The 19,893-nt window shown below is 36.2% G+C and overlaps 1 protein-coding gene across 1 annotated transcript in view; it reads right to left on the reverse strand.

The window, feature by feature from the left end:
• Positions 1-19,893, reverse strand: part of RADX (RPA1 related single stranded DNA binding protein, X-linked) — a 63,926-nt gene that overhangs the window by 26,757 nt on the left and 17,276 nt on the right. The window contains exons 4-10 of the mRNA XM_019949487.3: positions 16,841-16,949; positions 16,549-16,640; positions 16,319-16,441; positions 13,225-13,329; positions 11,705-11,869; positions 10,362-10,522; positions 9,427-9,599 (exon numbers count right to left, since the gene is read on the reverse strand). Coding sequence (XP_019805046.1) covers positions 9,427-9,599; positions 10,362-10,522; positions 11,705-11,869; positions 13,225-13,329; positions 16,319-16,441; positions 16,549-16,640; positions 16,841-16,949 — 928 coding nt within the window. The remainder of the gene's footprint in view (positions 1-9,426; positions 9,600-10,361; positions 10,523-11,704; positions 11,870-13,224; positions 13,330-16,318; positions 16,442-16,548; positions 16,641-16,840; positions 16,950-19,893) is intronic.

A 19,893-nucleotide genomic window follows, 5' to 3' on the forward strand; every position in this document is an offset into this window, starting at 1 on the left:
GTGCAACCTAGTGAAAATATCCTTTTAGAACTAAAGGTGAAATAAAGATGCTTTTAAACAAACAGAAAGAGAGAATATATCATCAGTAAGCTGTACTGAAATAAATGCTGAGAAGAATTCTTCAGTCAGAAGGAAAACGATCCCAGAGAGAAGTATGAAAATACAAGTAGGAATGAAGAGAACCAAAAACAATGTGGTTAAATATAACTGAAAGTTAACCGTATAAGAAAAACAATACTAATAATGTCCTACAGAATTTAAAATATATGTAGAATCCAAATACAAGGCAAAAATAATGAAAATGGAGACAAATGGAATTGAAGTGTTCTAAGGATCTAGCATTATCAGGAAATGGTAAAATTTGTATTTAACTGCAATAAGTCAAGTGTTCAGGTTGTAATTTATAGCGTGACTGCTGAAGAATATATACCTAACAAATTAAAAGAGGGGAAATTGAATAATTAAAACTATTTGATTAAGCAAATAGTATAAAAATTGATATAAGCCCCAAATACATATCTTCCTCAACTTATGATGGGGTTAAATCCCAATAAACCCACTGTAAGTTGAAAATACCATAACTTGAGAATGAATTTAATTCACTTAACCTATCAAACATCATAGCTTAGCCTCGCCTACCTTAAACGTGCTCAGAACACTTACAAAAATAGCCTACAGTTTGGCAAAATCACCGAACACAAAGCCAATGTTATAATAAAATGTTGCATGTCTCATGTAATTTATTGAATACTGTATCGAAAGTGAAAAACAGAATGGTTGTCTGGGTACAGAATGATTGTAAGTATATCAGTTGTTTACCCTTGTAATCGCATGACTGACTGGGAGCTGTGGCTCACTGTCACTGCCCCACATCACAAGAGAGTATAGTACTGCATATCACTAGCCCGGGAAAAGATCAAAATTCGGAATTTAAAGTATGGTTTCTACTGAATGTGTATCGCTTTCGCATCATTGTAAAGTTGAAAAATCATAAGTTGAACCATCATAAGTTGGGGACCATCTGTATCATTAACTCCATTAAAAATGAATGGAGAGTGATATCAGCATCATGGCAAAGGGAGACGCTCTCTTTGTCTCTCTCCTTCTACCTACTATCAGTAAAACATCCATGACTCAGCAAAAGTGCCTCTGCCCAACACACCAGGACACTGGAGAATTCCACATATCCATACACCTAAAGGTGGGTGGACTAGAACACACAGAGGTGGAACTTGGGGAACAGTGGAGGTGGTACCTGCAGTTCTGGTCCCCCAGCCATGGCAATTGAACCTGCAGTCCCAGAAAACTCAGTAGCGACAGGGGAGGTGGTGAATACAGCTCTGGCCTCCTGGCTGCAGTGGTGCCCACAGCCACAGATAACTGGGCAGCAGTAGCAGTAGGGTCTGGGACCCTGTCTCTCCAGCTGTGGAGGTAGCCATGACTCTCTCTCCTCGTCCCCTGCTTACAGCAGCAGAGTCCTCAAACCTGACAATACTGAACACAGCAGAGGTTCCTGTGCCACCTGAGCTATCCCCCATTCTGCAGTGGGAGTGCCTGCAACTCAGCAGGTCCTAAACATGGCAGAATTGTCCACCATCCTGGTGTACCAGGCAGTGACACCAGCCACACCAGCAGCAGCATGGCACCAACGACACTGGAGGCATAAGCAGTGACAACTAGGGCACTGGCTGATACCTCTGATGGAGGCGGTAGAAAGTGGAAAGTGCTGACTGTCAAACATAACCAGAGGCAGCGCAGGTAAGAGAAACCAAAAACTTGTGGTATAGCACCACCTACTGGAAGATAAAAGAAGGGCCTAACCTGTTGAATTGTTAGAAACAAGATAAAAAAAGCTTTACCTAAAGAAGAAAGGTGTTTGCCAGTTGAAATGAGCTAGCAGAGGAACAACTCATCAAGCACCATGAAGAACCACAGTAACACTGTACCACAAAAAGAAAATGACAATTCTCCAGAAACCAAACTGAAAATCACAGAATATTGAGATATAACTGATAGAAAATTCAAAATGGCTATTATAAAACTCAATGAGTTACAAGAAAACTCAGAAAGTTCAATGAGTTCAGGAATAAAATTAATGAACAAAAGGAATACTTTACCAAAGAGACTGAAACTAAAACGAGCCAATCAGAAATTCTGGAGCTGAAGAACTCAGTAAATGAGTTGAAGAATGCATTACAAAGCAGTGGAAATAGAGCAGACCACATGCAAGAGAGAATTAGTGAGCTTGAAGACAGAAATATAGAAATGATACAAGGAGAAGAGGAAAGAGAATTAAAATATATATTTTTAAATGAGTAAATTCTACGAGAGCTAGCTGACCCTTTTAGAAAGGGCAATAGTAGGGTAATGGACATCCCAGAAGAAGAGAGGGAGAAGGGAGCAGAGAGTTTATTTAAAGAAATAATAGCTGAGAATTTCCCAAGTCTGGGGAAGGAAGTGGATATACAAGTCCATGAAGCTAAGAGAAAACCTAATTGCCTCAATGCAAAAAAGACCTTCTCCAAGACCCCTTATACTAAAACTGCCAAAAGTCAATGACACAGAAAATTTAAAGGCAGGGGGAAAAGGATGGTAACCCACAAAGGAACCCACATTAGGCTATCAGCAGATTTCTTAGCAGAAATTCCACAGGTCAGTGGAGGGAGTCGAATGACATTCTCAAAATACTGAAAGATAAAAACTGTCACCCAATAATACTCTATCCAGCAAAGTTATCATTCAGATATGAAGGAGAAATAAAGAGTTTCCCAAACAAAGCTGAGGGAGCTCATTAACACTAGATCTGCCTTATGAGAAATGTTGAAAGGAACTCTTCTACCAGAAACAAAAAGGCAAAAAAGGACACAAAACTTTGAATAGGTAATAAATAGACAGAATCAGAAAACTGTAACTCTATATCAGAATAGGTTTTTTGTTTTTGTTTTTAAAAATTTTTTAGGCCATGTCTCACGGCATGTGGGATCTTAGCTCCCCGACCAGGGATTGAACCCGTGTCCCCTGTGTTGGGAGCGCAGAGTCTTAACCACTGGACTACCAGGGAAGTCCCCAGAGTAGGTTTTTTTTTTAACATTTTATTATAGCATAAATGTTAAAGAGGAAAAAAGAAGAAAACATAACTATAGCTACTTCAATTTGGTAACAAACTCACAACATAAAGAGGGGTAATTTGAGAAACAAAAACATGAACAGGGATGAGGAAAAGGACGTAACTTATATAGGTAAATGAAGATAAGATGCTATCAGCAGAAAAGGAACTATTTTATCTATGAGATGTTGTACACAAACCTAATACATAAAACATAAATCTAAAGCAGAGACACAAAACATAAAAAAAGAGGAAACTGAGAAAAACATCAGAGAAAACCACCAAACCAAAATGGTAGATTGAAATACAAGGAAAAAGAAACAATGGAGATATAGAGCAACCAGAAAACAAAAGAATAAATGGCAGTACTAAGTCCTCATCTATCAATAATCACCCTAAATGTAAATGGATTGAATTCACGAGGCAAAAGATAGAGTGGTTGGATGGATTAAAAAACAAGACACAATTATATGCTGCCTCCAGGAGACTCATCTTGGCTCTAAGGACAAACATAAATTCAAAGTGAAGGAATGGAAGATGATGCTTCAAGCAAATTGCAGCCAAAAGAAAGCAGGTATAGCCACACTCACATCAGACAAAATAGACTTCAAGGCAAAAAAGGTAACAATAGACAATGGACAGTATATAATGATAAAGTGGACAATTCATCAAGAACACATAACAGTGATTAATATATATGCACCTAACATTAGGACCACCAGAATACAGAAAGCAATTATCAACAGATTTAAAAGGAGAAGTTGACAACACAATAATAGTAGGGAACTTTAACATCCCACTTAACATCAATGGGTAGATCATTCAGACAAAAAGTCAACAAGGAAACAGTAGCCTTAACTGAAATATCAGACCAGATGGATTTGATAGATTTGTATAGAACATTCCATCCAAATGCTGCAGAAAACACATTTTTCTCAAGTGCATGGGAAACTTTCTCAAGGACAGACCATATATTGGAACCCAAAACAACTCTCAATAAATTTTAAAAGATTTGAAATTATATCTTTTCGAAAGTACCTTTTCTGATCAAAATAGTATGAAACTAGAAACCAACTACAAGAAGAAAGTTAAAAAAAATCGCAAATGTGTGGACACTGAACAACATGCTAATGAACAACTATTGGGTCAGTGATGAAATCAAAGGAGAAATCAAAAAATACCTGACAACAAATCCAAATGAAAATTCAACAAAGCAAAATCTAAGGGATGCAGCAAAAGTGGTACTAAGGGCTTCCCTGGTGGAGCAATGGTTGAGAGTCTGCCTGCCGATGCAGGGGACGTGGGTTCATGCCCCGGTCCGGGAGGGTCCCACATGCCGCGGAGCGGCTGGGCCTGTGAGCCATGGCTGCTGAGCCTGCGCGTCCGGAGCCTGTGCTCTGCAATGGGAGAGGCCACAACAGTGAGAGGCCCGCGTACAGCAAAAAAAAAAAAAAAAAAGTGGTACTAAGATGGAAGTTTACAGCAATACAGGCTTACCTCAAGAAATAAGAAAAATACCAAATAAATAATTTAACCTTACATCTAGAGGAAGTAGAAAAAGAAGAACAAATGAAGCCCAAAGTCAGTAAATGGAAGGAAGTAATAAAGATCAGAACAGAAATAAATGAAATAGAGACTAAAAACAAAAAACAATAGAAAAGATCAATCCAACAGAGCCAGTTCTCTGAAAAGATAAACAAAATTGAGAAACCTTTGGCCAGACTAAGAAAAAAAGAGAAGACTCTGATAAATAAAATCAAAAATGGAAGAGGAGGGACTTCCCTGGTGACGCAGTGGTTAAGAATCCACCTGCCAGTGCAGGGGACATGGGTTTGATCCCTGGTCTGGGAAGATCCCACATGCCGCGGAGCAACTAAGCCCGCACACCACAACTACTGAGCCTGCGCTCTAGAGCCCGTGCTCCGCAACAAGAGAAGCCACCGCAACGAGAAGCCCGCGCCATGCAATGAAGAGTAGCCCCCGCTTGCTGCAACTAGAGAAAGCCTGCGCACAGCAATGAAGACCCAAGGCAGCCAAAATAAATAAAAATAATTTTTTTTAAAAAAATGGCAGAGGAGAAATAACAACAGATACCACAGAAATACTAAGGCTTATAAGAGAATATTACAAAACATTTATATGCCAACAAATTGAACAACCCAGAAGAAATGGACAAGTTCTTAGAATCATACAACCTTCCAAGACTGAATCAAGAAGAAATAGAAAATCTGAATAGACTGATCACTAGTAAAGTGATTGAAACAGTAATCAAAAACCTCCCCCCAAAACAAAAGTCCAGGACCAGAGAGCTTCACAGGTGAATTCTACCAAACATTCAAAGAGGATTTAATACCTATCCTTCTCAAACTCTTCCAAAAAATTGAAGAGGAGGGAACACTTCCTAATTTTAAATGTCCATATCACCTAAAGCAATTTACAGATTCACTGCCATCCCTATCAAAATCCCAAAGGCATTTTTCACAGAAATAGAACAAAGAATTCTAAAATTTATTTGGAACCAAAACAGACCGCAAATAACCAAAGCAATCATGAGAAAAAAGAACAAAGCTGGAGGTATCATACTTCCTGATTTCAAACTATATTACACAGCTATAATAATCAAAACAGCATGGTATTTGCAGAAAAACTGATACATAAATCAATGAAATAGAATTGAGATATCAGAAATACTCATACGTAAATGAACAATTAATTTATAACAAAGGAGCAAAACTACATACAGTGGGGGAAGGAATCTCTTCAGTAAATGGTGTTGGGAAAACTGGACAGCCACATGCATAAAAATGAAAATGGACCATAATCTCACACCATACACAAAAATCAACTCAAAATGGGTAAATTAATTGAATGTAGGCCCTGAGACCATAAAACTCCTAGAAGACGACATTGGCAGTATGTTCTTTGACATCAGTCTTAGTATTATCTTTCTAGGTAGGTCTCCTCAGGGAAGGGAAACAAAACCAAAAATAAACACAAATGGGACTACATCAAACTAAAAAGCTTCTGCACAGCAAAGGAAACCATTAATAAAATGAAAAGACAACCTACCAAATGAGAGAAGATATTTGCAAATCACATATCCCATAAAAGGTTAATATCCAAAATATATTAAAAAAAACGAATACAACTCAGCCTCAAAAAACCAAACAATCCGATTACAAAATGGGCAGAGGACCTGAATAGACAGTTTTCCAAAGAAAACATACAGATGGCCAACAGGCACATGAAAAGATGTTCAGCATCACTAATTATCAGGGAAATGCAAATGAAAACCACAGTGAGATATCACCTCACACCTTCACACCTGTCAGAATGGCTATTATCAAAAAGACAACAAATAACAAGTGTTGGTGAGGATGTGGAAAAAAGGGAACACTCCTACATTATTGGTCAGAATGTAAATTGGTGCAGGCACTATGGAAAACAGTATGGAGATTCCTAAAAAAATTAACAGTACTACCATATGATCCAGCTATCTCACTTCTGGGTATTTATCCAAAGAATATGAAAACACTAATTTGGAAAGATATATGCACCCCTATATTCTCAGCAGCATTATTTGCAGTAGCCAAGATATGGAAACAACCTAAGTGCCCATCAACAGATGGATGGATAAAGATGTGATATATACAATGGAATACTCCTCAGCCATATAAAAGATGAAATCTTGTCATTTGTGACAACATGGATGGACCCTGAGGTTATTATGCTAAATGGAATAAATCAGACTGGGAAAGATAAATACAGTATGATCTCTCTTATCCGAAGAATAAAAAAAAAAAGAGAGGCAAAGAATGTTTATTTTTTTGTAATTCCCCATTTTAAACTCACGTTCAATTAGTCCATGCTGAGCATGGCAGATAAGAGAGTCATGGACATATACACACTAACAAACGTAGTAAGGTAGATAGCTAGTGGGAAGCAGCCGCATGGCACAGGGATATTGGCTCGGTGCTTTGTGACAGCCTGGAGGGGTGGGATAGGGAGGGTGGGAGGGAGGGAGACGCAAGAGGGAAGAGATATGGGAACATATGTATATGTATAACGGATTCACTTTGTTATAAAGCAGAAACTAACACACCATTGTAAAGCAATTATACCGCAATAAAGATGTTAAAAAAAAAAAAAAAGAGAGCTTCTGTTATGGGTTGAACTGTGTCTCCTCAAAATTCATGTTGAAGTCCTAACCACCAGTAACTCGGAATGTGACCTTATTTAGATATAGGGTCACTGAAGATGTAATTAGTTAAGATGAGGTCATGTTGGATTAGGGTGGGCCCCTAGTCCAACATGACTGACGTCCTTATCAAAAGGGGAAATTTGGACACAGATACAGATTGAAGTGATGTTTCTACAAGCCAAGGAAAGCCAAAGATGGCTAGCAAACCACCAGATGCTAAGGGTGAGGCATGGGGCAGATTCTTCCTCACAGCCCTCAAAAGGAATCCACCCTGCTGACATCTTGATTTTGGACTTACAAAGCTGTGAGACAAATTTCTATAGTATAAGCCAAACAGTTTCTGGTACTTTGTTATATCAGCCCTAGAAAATTAATAGATTTTGGTACCAGGAAGTGGTGTGCTGCTGTAACAAATACATAAAAACGTGGAAGTGGCTTGGAATTGGGTATTAAGCGCAGGCTGGAAGAGTTTTGAGGTGCATAACAGAAAAAACCTAGATAGCCTTGAAGAGAATGTTGGTAGAAATATGGATTTTGAAGGAGAATCTGTTGAGGGCTTAGAAAGAAAAGAGCTGTAGAGAAAGTTTCTGCAGTCTTAGAGAATACACTCGTCGTCATGAACAGAACTAGATATATGAATGTAAAAGGTGCTTCTGGTGAGGTCTCAGACAGAAATAAGGAATGTGTTATTGGAAACTGGATTTCTAAGCAAAGTATTGAAGGCACAGCCTGGTTTCTCCTTGCTGCTTATAGTAACATATGAGAGGGGAGAGAAAAGTTGAAAAGGGAATTGTTAAGAAAAAAAGAACCAGAATTTCAATACTTGGAAAATTCTAAGCCTATCCATGTTGCAAAACATAAGAAAGCTTGCTTTGGAAAGAACACTAAGGGCACTGCTAGATAACCATTTGCCCAAGAGACTGTGATTTGTGGATCCAGTCAACCATCTCAGTAGGCATGCTGTTAGCTCTGACTGAAAGAAACACGGGTGGGAAGAAACGAAGGAATGCAATTCCATCGAATTTCTGGGATTCTACAGTCAGGAAATGAGCTGCTAGAGATATCCAGCTGTGATCAAGTATTATCCTTCAAGAAAAGGGAAAAATGACTCTGAGGATGAGGCCATTTCCTCAGTTCTAGAGGGCAGGGACACCTCCTCAATTCTAGAATCCAGGGCCACCTTCTCAGTTCCAGAGTGCAAGACCACCACTCAGTGCCACGGGGGTGGGGCTGCCATCCCAGTGGGCCCAGAGGACACAGTATTCTGCCAGGGAGGATAATTCTGGGGCCTTAATGCCAAATGGAATTTGCCTCATTAGGTTTCAACAAGGTTTCTGTGACCCATAACCCCCTTATTTCCAGTTTCTCCCTTTTGAAATGGGAATACCTTTCCTATGTCTGTCCCACCATTGTATTTTGGACAGAATGAAACATGTCTAGTTTCATAGGTTCACAGATGGAAAAGAATTTTGCCCCAGGATCAATTACCCTGCATCCCATCCATACATGATTTATATGATATTTAGGACTTAAGAGTTGATGTTGGTATAGATTAAGACTTCTGGGGATGTTGTGATGGGATGAATGTATGTTGCATGTGAGAAGGACATGAATTTTTAGAGGGTAGATTGTTATGGATTGAATTATGTCCCCACCAAATATCACTGTGACTACCAATATGTAACCAATTACATCTTCAGTGGCCCTAAGAATATGACTTTATTTGGTTGTAATTGGTTTAGATGAGTTCATACTAAAGTAGACCAGTACTCCAGAGTGGGTCCCTAATCCAGTATGGCTGGTGTCCTTAAAGAAAAATTTGGACACGTACACACACAGGGAGAATGCCATGTGAAGATGAAGGCAGAGATTGGGGTGATACTTCCATTAGCCAAGGAATGCTAAAGATTGCCACTAAACCACTAAAAGCTAGGGGAAATGCATGGAACAGATTCTTCCTCATAGCCCTCAGAGTGAACCCACCCTGCCTATATATCTTGGTCTTGGACTTTGGCAGCCCTAGAAAACTAATACAACTTCTAGTAGAATTGCTCATTTTACGGGATAGAAACAAATTAAAAAGTATATGCCATGTATATACTTAATACAAATGACTTACGGTTTGGCACATGGCCCTTGTAGAGCTCTTTTTTTCTTGGGAGGGCTCAAACTTGCAGATGTAGTATGACAACACTGAGAACTCACAGGACCATTATCTCTAGGTTCTCCATCTCTTTCTTGACTTTGACTTTCTCTTCTAGCTGCTTGGGATGTTGAGGGTCGGTTAGCATTCTAAAACCAAAAATTTGAAGAAAACGTTTAAAACTGATTCACAAAAATTATTTCTCTCTTAAAAGACTCTATAATTTTAGTTTACCCATTTTTCATAACTTAAGAGTTGTGACAAAACTTTGCAATCGTAACAATGCTTTTATAAAGTTGATTTATCTTAATCCATCTGCTATTAAAATATTTTAATAAGATAAAAGTCCTTCTTATATTAATATAACTGTAAAGTTGGATTAGATGCTTATTTCCGTAAAAACAGTAATCTTAGAAATAACTTTTAAAAAGATAAGCTCATGGAAAAATTTAACTTATTTGTCTTGATTTTGCCTAGATTCTAGAAGTGGCCTCTTCTGTAGCATTTATCCTACAAGAGTCATTGCTACCTCTTATAGAACCTGGGTAGAACTGTCAAACTGACAATAGAGCTAAAAACTTCTGGTGGGAGTGTGCCTATAACTTTGGCCTAGACAAAAGGAAGGAAAAAATCATAATCATATATACCACCTGGAAATTTAAATAAAGACAATCATGATAGGCTCATATTACACAGAAAACAAAAACAAGATACCAAGTTTTGAGGGCAGCCCAGACTGCTCCAAAATAAATGACATAAAAAAGAAACAAACTAAAAATCATTTTTTTCCTTTTAGGTTTACATCATTAAGAGTTAATACATGTGAGTTCTGAATGAAATTTACAAGATACCAGTTGTGATTATAAACACAGTGCTTTCAGAGATATACTATTAATTCTCTGGCACCATACCCGTAGTGTTTCAGATGCTGAGGCACGTTCAGTTGCACCGTTATAGGGGACATACTTTATAACAGTAATTATCCCCTGAATTGCAATGCGCTTTTGTTCCCTATACTGCAAGTCTTCAATCTCCTTCCTCACTTCACTTATAGCTGTGAAGAACAACTCAACTGCAAAAGAGTAATTTCAAGGAAACTGTAAGTTTTAAAGAACTGAAATGACAAAAATAACAATTAGATTTGCAATGTAATTTCACAACATGAAAATTATAAACTTGCTACATAACTTAAATATGTGAGATTTTGTGTTTATATTTGGCAACCCCTTATGTAATTTCGGTAAAATTGGCAAAACACATTTGTCAGTTAAATTGTGATACAGCCTTCTAGTCTGGCATCTTAATTTGAAACAGAAATTTTACATATTGAACGTAATTTGTATATCATACTTCAAACTATAAAGCGTTGCCTAGCCACTGCATAGAAACACATATTTTGATATTTTCTGTATTCTATATGCTATTTACAGCATATACTACATATTGCTGGCATTATGAAGTACAGGAGGGTGTCAATATTTAGATGATGATAGATCAGTATTTCAAAGTTTCTCTTTTTTCCAAAACCATGCATTATTCCATAGCTTTTCAAAAATAATATACTTATGTTAAAGTTTTCAACTGTCATATCTTAATTCTACTAAAATAATGTTAGGCCTCTCATTAATACTTATTCTGAATCTCACTGATTTTGGTATCATTTTTATTTAAAGGTAGAGCTCAATTGTGTTATATCCAATACACAGTTGGCCCTCCATATCCACAGGTTTTGCAAACCTGCAGATATAAAGGGCCTACTGTATTCATTGTACTGAGCCATTTTATATAAGGGACTCGAGCATCTGCAGATTTTGGTATCCATGGGGGCTCCTTGAACCAATGCCCTGCGGACACCAAGGGATGTCTATATATCATTCCACAAGAGTGGCCTAATACAGTTGTCACTACCTTGGTATCAAATTGTCCAGTGTCTCCTCTGATATCTTTAGTCTAAGTAGTATTATAGGAGTTGGGATCTACCAACTCAGGTTTGATCTCAATGACCTTAAATCAAGATATTACCTCCATTTAGTCATAGTCTATTTAAACTCCTTCTTTTCTTGCAGTCTAATAAAATCAAAATATTAACCTTTATGGGTCATGACATATGTTTTTAAATCTTGATAAAGATCAAATTATTACCAGTGAGTGTTGCTACACTTTGGCTCACTCCCATTAAAGATGACTAACTGATATGGCATATACCATACATATCACATATAAACATATAAGGGACTAGCAATTACATCAGTACCTTTAACAGAAATATTATACTTCGAAAATGTTTCTGGCACTGGTGGATAGGGGTAATATCCACCAATAACAGTGTTCTTCAATTCTCCAGAATCGGTCTTTGTTTTAATCCACCGAATAAAGTTTTTTACTTTGGTATCGTTGGTATACGGCTGGCCTCTATGATCTTATTGCAGGAAGGGTAAAGTGCAAAAATATGAGGAATAAAAAAAAAAAAGACAACTCACTGTAATAAACCATCTGGACTTTTTTGGGTATAAAAAGTTTAATATAAAATCATTCTTATAGCACCAAGAAGTTAACTTATTCACTATGTAGCAGATAATTATACTGAATATGCATATGAAAATTATCAGTTAACAAATCCTAAGTCAATAAGGAAATCAGACATATTAGTTTACGTGGACTAAACTGTAACTGTCTACAGGACACCGAAAAGCCAGAAGAAAAAGAAAACTAATAGTCTGGCTTTTGCTAACTATCCAACTGGTTAGCATCTTCTTAGAAAATTGATTATGTTTTAACCTGAAGGTATGACATCATGTATTAACTAAATTGCCTATGAATATAGCTCAGCATTTAAGTTCATGTTTTTGAAACATACTTAAAAGTGTCATTCACATCTGCTATTATTAGTATATATTAGATCTGATAGTATTCATATTTATAAAATGAGGTATGGACAAAGATGTGTGTTACATCCTTCCTAGGACTCTTCTTTTTTTTTTGCGATACGCGGGCCTCTCACTGCTGTGGCCTCTCCCGTTGCGGAGCAACAGGCTCCAGACGCGCAGGCTCAGCGGCCATGGCCCACGGGCCCAGCCGCTCAAGGGCCCAGCCGCTCCGCGGCACGTGGGATCCCCCCAGACTGGGGCACGAACCCGTGTCCCCTGCATCGGCAGGCGGACTCTCAACCACTGCACCACCAGGGGAGCCCTAGGACTCTTCTTTTGACAAATTTCCTAATTACCAACATGGTAGCATTCTAGTAAATACATCATTCCATAGTACTCCCTCACTCATCTGAAAACTTTTATCTTTTTGCCCCCCTTATCCAAGGGAATAGAGAAAAATAGTATATTTGTAGATAAGTAGTGAGACTTTTCTTGCTATATAAGTAAAATGCGAGATCTGGGGACCAAAATTGAATGCACATTTTTGTTTTATTTAATATTTTAAAACTGTTGTTAATTGAATCCATATTGTGATACAGGGCCCAACAGTCTTCAATGTATGAAGCAATTTATGGTTATCTAACTTCTTATGTCAAGCAGGAATTAAAGTTAACCAAAGGACATAAACAAAATTCTTCAGTAAGTCACAAAATCATTGCTCTAACTGTAAATAATCTGGAAGCAATAGATTTTATAGGCTAAATATTCTTTCTTAAACCATTCTTATAGTGAGAAAGGAGTTCAAAATAAAGCTATCTTGTGGTTGAATCTTATAATAGAAAAGTTAATTTAATGAAGAGAAAATACATTAGATTTCCAATAAAGTATATACAAAGAACTTGCTCACCAGTAATAAACATGCGACTCTCATTTGTAGTAGTAAGGTAAAGCAGTTCAGGTACTTGAGTGTCATTTCTGACAACTTTCAACTGTGTACACATGAAATGTGCCACTGTAGAAAATGAAAACACTTATGAAATTATTTCTGCATTTCAAATGGGAATACCAAGATCAGGATCTAACAGAGTGCTTCTCAAAGTTTAATGAACTGAGGAATCACCTAGGACAATTGTTAAAATGCAAATTCAGATTAAAGTAGTTTTAGTGTAGGGCCTGAGATTTTCCACCGCTAATGAACTCCTGGGTGATACTAGTGCTGCCAGTCCTTTGACCACACTTGGAGCAACAAAGATCTAACACTTAATCATTTCCTTTAAATAAAGGATCTAACACTTAACTTTTCCTTTAGAAAGTACAACGGCCGCACCTAACTGAAGTCACTGCTTGCTGGACAGTTGAAGACTGCAACAGTCTTTCTAATTGGCCACACAACTGAATGTGAATAGTTATTTCCTACAGAGAAAAAAGTTGAGTTCCTCCATGATGCTTCCACTGATTAACCCAATCTAACATTGATCCCTGAATTACTCTGACTCCTTCCATCAGATAGGGCTACACAATATTAATTTGAATTTGCTTATGTGAGTGTTTTACTTGTGTATATCTTAATTAGACTTTAAGTCTCAAGGACAGGGCTTATACCACCTATTATTTTCTGTTTGCCTTGCTAACCAACTGGATAGACTAAAAAGAATTCCTGAAAATGAGATTATAATGTCCTCAGACCAGCTACTTTCAAAAGCTATCAACTGCTTTCAACTATCAGGTTATTTAGGTAAAGTTTACTTATCCAACAATATTTTAAAAATTTTAACCCACTGCATGCCAAAACATTTACGGTCTTCAAATTAGGAAATAAAGAAATAAATATAAATACTCGTAACTTCATATCAACAGTAAGCTCTCATTTGAGAATATTTCCCTAGAGCATGATAATATCTATAAATTCGTTTCCTGTATCTCACATTTACTAGTTCTTTATTTTGTAGCAATGAAAATAAAGAAAATCTGTTCAAATGACCAAGAATAATTCTCTTGATTTATATCACTTTTCCTTTAATTCAAAAACTGTACAAAGATGTGAGTATTCATGATTAAAGACGTTGATATAAGAATACTTCTAATTCTAATTTCATGGTTGTTAAAAATCAGATATTTGGACCTAACACCTTCTGGCTGTTTGACAACCCTCTGGACCTTTGTTTCCTCACCCGTAAATTTGTAAAAACATCACCTGTTTAAAAGATAACTGGGAGTACAAAATGAGATAATATCTACGAGCAACTGGTATATAGTAAACGCTCAAAATTACTTCCCCTTTTCTTAGTCAAAAGTAAACAAGATGCCCTACTACCAAAGGATTTTGGTATTATTCCAGAAGACCCTTGGTCATGTTCCCCTTCATAGGCCTGAAGCCCCCTTAATACTCACCATTTATTTTATGATTTTTTTCCTTCACTCTTGGTCAAAAGATGAAAATGAATTTTGATTGTTGTCAACTATTGTACTAGAGTAAATCTCACCAAGGTCCATACAAACCTTTTTTTTTTTTTTTTTTTTTTGCGGTACGCGGGCCTCTCACCGTTGTGGCCTCTCCCGTTGCGGAGCACAGGCTCAGCGGCCATGGCTCACGGGCCCAGCCGCTCTGCGGCATGTGGGATCTTCCCGGACAGGGGCACGAACCCGTGTCCCCTGCATCGGCAGGCGGACTCTCAACCACTGCGCCACCAGGGAAGCCCATACAAACCTTTCTTAAAAGATATATTTCACATTTTCACAAGAAATAGAATGTGCATGGATGGCAACATTTCTGTGAAAAATCGTTATCCAAAACCTGTGTCAGTTTGTTGTTTAAAGTGGCTACAAAGAGAGAGGGACCTGGCCCTAAAGCCCATCTAAATTGTTATCAGGGATCATCACTACCAATCATCTGTGACCTGAGAGAAGTTATATGAAAGGTCATGGCCCCACTTACCTTGGAAGCCCATGCCTTGGTTTTGGCCAAAACTCTCTTTCTGCCCTCTCCTCCAATGACATTTGGGGTGATGGTCAGTTCTACTCATATATATTTAAAAAATTTAATCTCACAAGCAGAGGGTGGATTCTAATGAGGTAATATCCGAATGGTGTGTAATACTGTTTTACAACAGAAAATAAAGGGGTAGCAGAACAGCCCTGTATATGGTCTCTAGGTCTCCTGATATTCCACAATTTCTATCTTGTTGCTCATTAAAAAAAATACATGTAGTCAAGATTGGGAATTTCTCCAATGTTGGCAAGCACTTAACAATCAGTATTTTATTCACATAATCATTTGGAAAATAGGAAAATAGCACACCACTACCTAAAAAAGCTTTATGTTACAAATTCAAATAAGGAAAAATTCACTGAAGTTGTTAAAAAGTATTAGATATACTTTTATCCTTATCATAGTAGATCTAAAGACTAACTTGTTATATAAAACACATAATAGGACATACTTAAAATGTTTTCAAATAAATAAAAGTAGTGGAAAAAATCAACACCAAATTAATATTGACCAGCTGGTTTAACACCACCAACCTAATATTAATTCCATACTCAAATGACATCATACTTACCACTGCCATTATTTAATTACACAGTATCCCAATCCTCTACTACTTATTCTACATTAGTAAAGCCTTCATTGTGTTTAATGGGGTCTACTAAGTCAATTTCCAAATGGATACAAAGGAAACGGACTATCTATGTTTTAGTTTCACCGAATTTTAAGGTTTTATGTCTAAAATGCTAAAAATGGGAATTGATAAGAGCACCTGTTTTCTGAAAAACTAGTTTCAATCCCAAATTAATTCTGAATAGAAAACCAGAAGGTGGTTAATACCTGTTAATACCGATTATAATAATATAGAAAAAACTTAAACATGCTATCAGACTGCTTGAATTTGCTAACTCAATATCATGGCATTCTGTAAGTAAGTCAGTATACCTCTATCATTTTTTTAAGTCAATGCCCCCACTTCCAAAAACAAAATGATAAAAATATTGAAACTGAGTACTTGGGTAAATATTTTCAAAGACTTCTGGCTGAGATGTAGAAAACAGTTCCACTATAAATGGTTTTTTGGAAGTCCCATCAGCAATGTGAATCCAGCGATATGACCAAAAATCTTCACGGCTTTCTATATGGATAGAATGTTAGAATAAATGAAGGCAACTGATAATGCACATATGAACACAGAATTATTCACTGAAATACTTTTTATGACTTTCAATATCAAAAGCTTACCCTTCTTTTTTAACCGCTGGACTCTTCCTACAAAAACTAAAACGCCAATAACATCACAGATACTATTTTCTGGCATATCATCCAGTTCGGATCTAAAAAAAGCAAAATTATTAAATAGATATTGTATTTTTAAACAGTGAAAAAGCGTTCTGCAAATATGACTGTGAAAATGCACATCTATCTAACTGTTACAGCATAATTCTGGGTAGATTCCGAGCAAATTACAATACATTGTTTCAGTAACTAACATTAAAAATTAATATTTGAGATATTTTACAAGAAGCTATCTTACCTTGTGACAAAACGGTGGTTTAATTTTGGCAATCTCCATTCTCGTTTCACCTGCTTTTCTGGAATGATAATTATATTATTTGGAGGATTTCGAAGGTTCAGGCAGATTTCTGAAAAACAAATATATTACTTTAGTATGATATTTAATACATATAAAATAATATATGCATATAAATCACACAGCAAAAAATAGATTGAACACTTTTGAGCCCACCACTAAACCTAACAACTAGATCATTATCAATAGCTTTCTTCTACCTATTCCGACATTATCACATCCACTTATCTCGCCAACTAAAGGTTAACCATACCTTAAATTTTGTGTTTCATCATATACTTAATTTAAAAAAGAGGTTTTTTTTTAATCACTTATGTGTTCTTGCCCAAATAGTATACTGTTTGAATTTCTTTGTTTTTGAACTTTAAATGAATGGAATTTTACCATAATGCAGTATTCTAGGGCTACTTTTTTCACTTAACTTTATGGTACTAAAATTCATCCATGCAGCTGCATGTAGCAATTTTTTTCTCATTTCTACTGCTGAATAACGTTCCAGAGTGTTGATATACTACAATTTTATTTACTCTTTATTGTATTGCTGGACATCTGGATTATTTCCAGCTTCTGTTGTTACAAACATGGTCACTATGAGCTTTTTCTACATATCTCCTTGTACACACAGGCAAAAGCTTTCTAAGGTATTATATCCAGGAGGGAAACCCTGGATTGTAAAATATGCAAATGTTCCACCCTATAGGATAATTTCAAACTATCCTAAAGTAGTATTTATTATTTATTTATTAATAAATATTTACTAATATTTACTGAATATTAAATATTTATTTAAACTATTAACAGTTCCAGCAGTGATGTGCAAGAATTCCCACTGAGCCACATCCTCTCCAAATTTTGGTACTGTTAAAAAATTTTTTTTTTTTGGCCTCACCACGTGGCATGCGGAATCTTAGTTTCCTGACCAGGGATCGAACCTGTGTCCCCTACAGTGGAAGTGCATAGTCTTAACCACTGGACCGCCAGGGAAATCCCTAAATTTCTTAGTTTTTGTCAGTCTAATGACAGAAAATGACAATTTGCTGTGGTTTTATTTTGCACTTCCCTTATTACTAATTATGTTCAACAACATTTCATAAACCTATAGTTCATTCATGCATCCTCTTCTGTGAAATACCTGTTCATATTTTTGCCCATTTTTCTACTGGATTGTCTTTCTCTTATTTATTTGTATTACTTGTTTCTATATATGTTGAATACTAATCCCTTGTTGATTATACCATTGCAAATACCTTCACCCAGTTTTTGGATTGTTTTTTCATTTTGGGGGGCTGTCTCTTGATGAACAAAAGTTCTTAATTTTAATGTAGTTAGGTTTATTAATCTTTCTTTTATGGCTACCATTTCTGTGTCCTATCCAAAAAATCCTTCCTTATCCCAAAGTCAAACAGATACTTTCTATAAGTTCTTCTAAAAGTTTCGCCTTTCACATTTAAGTATTTGATATACCTGAAATTTATTTTTATATGGTATGAGTTAGGGATATAATGTAATTTTTTTCTCATATATAATCAATTGTCTCAATACTATTTACTGAATGGCTCTTCCTTCCTTGATGATCTGCACAGCACATCTGTTGTATATCAAAGTTTTATACGTCTAGGGCTGTTTCTTGACTTTGTATTATGACTCGCTGGTCAGTTTGTCTATATCTATACCAATACTACATGGTTATACTTTATAATAATTCTTGATATTTGTAGGACAAGTCCTCATTCTCTCTTCAGCCCCTTATTCTTTTTCCTCAGAGGTGTCTTAACTATTCTTGATAATTATATGCTTCCACATAAATTTTAGAATCAGTTTGTCAGTTCCAGAAAAAATAATCCGATGGAATAGCACTAAATTTATAGATCAATTTGGGGGGGACTTGACATACTTATGAAACTGAGACTAACCTCCTGCCTGGGAACACGGGATATTTCTCCATTTATTTAGGGACTCTTTAGTGTCTTTCGAAAAGTATTAAAATATTCTCCAAATAGGTCTTCCATATCTTCTGTTAGATTTATTTCTAGATACTTTATAGTTATTTTTGACAAGGTAAATTATGTTTTTAAAATTATAATTTCTAACTCTTTGTTACTGGAGTGTACAAAATCAACTGACTTTGATATATTGCTGTTACAGCTAGCTTTGCCAGTATCTTATTTTTTTCTCTCTCTCTGTTTTTGTTTTTTTTTGGCTGCACCATGCAGCTTGTGGGATCTTACTTAGTTCCCTGACCAGGGATTGAATCTGGGCCCTCGGCAGTGAGAGTGCATAGTCCTAGCCACTGGACTGCCAGGGAATTCCCTATTTTTTTCAATTTTATTGAAGTATAGTTGATTTACCATATTGTTTTAGTTTCAGGTATACAGCAAAGTGGTTCAGCTTTATTTATATATATATATAAAGTATATATACATATATTAATTTATAAATATATTTCTAAATATATATTTATACATATATTTCAGATTTTCCATTATAGGTTATTATAAGATACTGAATACAGTTCCTTGTGCTATACAGTAAATCCTTGTTGCTTATCTACTTTATGTATAGTAGTTTGTATCTATTAATCCCTTTTTCCTAATTTATCCTTCCCCCCCTCCCTTCCACTTTGGTAACCATAGTTTGCTTTCTATGTCTGTAAATCTGTCTCTGTTTTGTAAATAGATTCATTTGTATTATTTTTTAGATTCTACATATAAGTGGTATCATATAATATTTGTCTTTCTCTGTCTTCACTAAGTATAATATTCTCTAGGTCCATCCATGCTGCAAAAGGCAATATTTCATTCTTTTTTATGGCTGAGTAATAGTCCATTGTATTGAAATATATATATATACATACATACATATATATATATACATATATATATGTATGTATGTATACCACATCTAAGCCAATCATCTGTTGATGGGTACTTGTTTCCATGTCTTGCTTATTGTAAACAGTGGTGATATGAACACTGGGGTGCATGTATCTTTTTGAA

The sequence above is a fragment of the Tursiops truncatus genome, chromosome X (genome assembly GCF_011762595.2).
Source record: "Tursiops truncatus isolate mTurTru1 chromosome X, mTurTru1.mat.Y, whole genome shotgun sequence".
Lineage (NCBI taxonomy): Eukaryota > Metazoa > Chordata > Mammalia > Artiodactyla > Delphinidae > Tursiops > Tursiops truncatus.